This window comes from Phaethon lepturus, unplaced genomic scaffold (genome assembly GCF_000687285.1).
Source record: "Phaethon lepturus isolate BGI_N335 unplaced genomic scaffold, ASM68728v1 scaffold36372, whole genome shotgun sequence".
In the NCBI taxonomy this organism is placed as follows: Eukaryota; Metazoa; Chordata; class Aves; order Phaethontiformes; family Phaethontidae; genus Phaethon; species Phaethon lepturus.
In genome coordinates this window covers 7,866-9,526 of record NW_010526154.1, presented here as the reverse complement: position 1 = coordinate 9,526, position 1,661 = coordinate 7,866, and the positions used below count along the sequence as shown (strand labels likewise).

At 44.6% G+C, this 1,661-nt stretch overlaps 1 protein-coding gene across 1 annotated transcript in view; it reads right to left on the bottom strand.

Annotated features, from left to right (window-relative positions):
• Positions 1-1,126: 1,126 nt before the first annotated feature.
• The window catches only part of NHS (Nance-Horan syndrome (congenital cataracts and dental anomalies)), a gene marked incomplete at its 5' end in the record, with an annotated part of 6,468 nt that continues 5,933 nt past the window's right edge, over positions 1,127-1,661 (bottom strand). Inside the window, one exon of the mRNA XM_010282985.1 lies at positions 1,127-1,661. This exon is cut by the window's right edge and continues 198 nt beyond it. Within this exon, the coding sequence (XP_010281287.1) occupies positions 1,223-1,661 (439 nt within the window).

Here is a 1,661-nt window from a genome sequence, read left to right as displayed (position 1 = left end):
TTTGTAAATATTTAGGTAGCATGAATCTCATCAGCACAAAGAGAAAGCTTCACTGAAAACTCATCGCGGATATTTACTGGTAAATCGAAAGCGCTTCTTGCATGCTTATAATTTATTTGTTTCCTTTAGGAACCAGAAACTAATTGAGTTTAAAGATTATAGTTACCAGGTTATGACCGTGTTATGTATCCCAATAGCCTAATAGGAATATGAAAGTTAAGTACTATTTCTTCTCACATCTCTCCTCTCTGAAGCGATCCCTGCAAGAATAAAGGCCCAGGGGAGGCTTTGGGATGGGACCCTTTGGGGCTTTGCATCAGACACGACTTCGTTCTGTCAGCAGCATGCTCCCCTTCCCCACCGATCCTCACGGTAACCCTCCCAGCTGCGCTTCCCAGTTAGCTTCTTCAGAGCTGCCTTAGAAAGACAAATGGTTACTTTAATCCCATTGCAGTCAGCCTTTCCATTTCCTTAGCTAAGGCGGAGAATTCCTCCTTTCCACTGCTCAATGTCGTCCTTCAGGCTTGTTGCCCTGAAAGTGGTTATCGGTGGCCATGTGAATTTTTTATGTTTGATATGGAAATGGTATTCACAGAATACAGTTATTACATTTGACTTCTTTTGTCTTCTATAAACAAAGTTGTTATGCAGTAAATCATTTGCCACGTCCACTTTTTGATAATTGTATTTACAAATTTTTATCAAAAATATGGTATTTACATATGTTTTGTTAATTTCTTCTAAATTTTGTTTCAGCTCATTTTAGTGTAGAAAAATACCAATCCTCAAGAGCATTTTCTTTTTTTTTTTTTTTCTCCATAGGGAAGCACTACAGTGAGGGATTTGTTTCTAGATGGGCAGCTTCTGGAAAAAAAAAACCAACCCAAAGTCACTTTTAACTCTACGGAAAGTGTACTCTTGAAATCTACAGTGACAACGGAAATGAGAGTGGGATAAACCAAATGAAGCCAAAAGAAAACAGAACAGACATAGCGTATCTTCCTCCTTTTAGAAAACGTAACGTAATAAATAGCTACAGCTGTAGTCCTCTGTTTCCCCAGCATCTTACAAACACAAACACATTTAAGCATTGATATTGCCCTGCAAATTTTTTCTTTTTTTTTTTTTTTTTTTTTTTTACTGCTACAGCGTTGGCCTCTGATATTCACACCCTTACAGAGCCCGAGCGGTGTCGGCAGCCTGGCGCTGGCGCCCACGCAGCCTATGTTGAGCTCTGAGAAGACCGATCGTCATGGGGGCTGCCATCCGAGTTCTCCGTCTCTCCTTCGGAGATGGCCTGCATCGGCGTGTTGTACAGCCTGCAGCGCACGCTGTACCGGCTGCTGCTGGCTGCCGGCGGCGCCCGGGAGCGCCCCACTCTCGAAGACGCCGACATGGGAAAGCTCTTGGAGGAGAATCCTTCTGCATTGACCCTAGGGGAGCAGGGGGAGAGCGGGGACAACGCATCGGGGCTTGCCGTGGGGGGAGACTCCTCCAGGCTTTGGGGGGCATCCGCTGCCAGCTCTCCGGGAGACTTGGGCAAAATAGGACTTTTCAGAATTTCCGTGGCAGACATCCTGTAGCTGGAATCGGATCGGCTGCCCTTTTTAAGGAGCAGTAGTTTAAACTCCTCGTTGGATGTGTTGGACTTTTTGGCATTC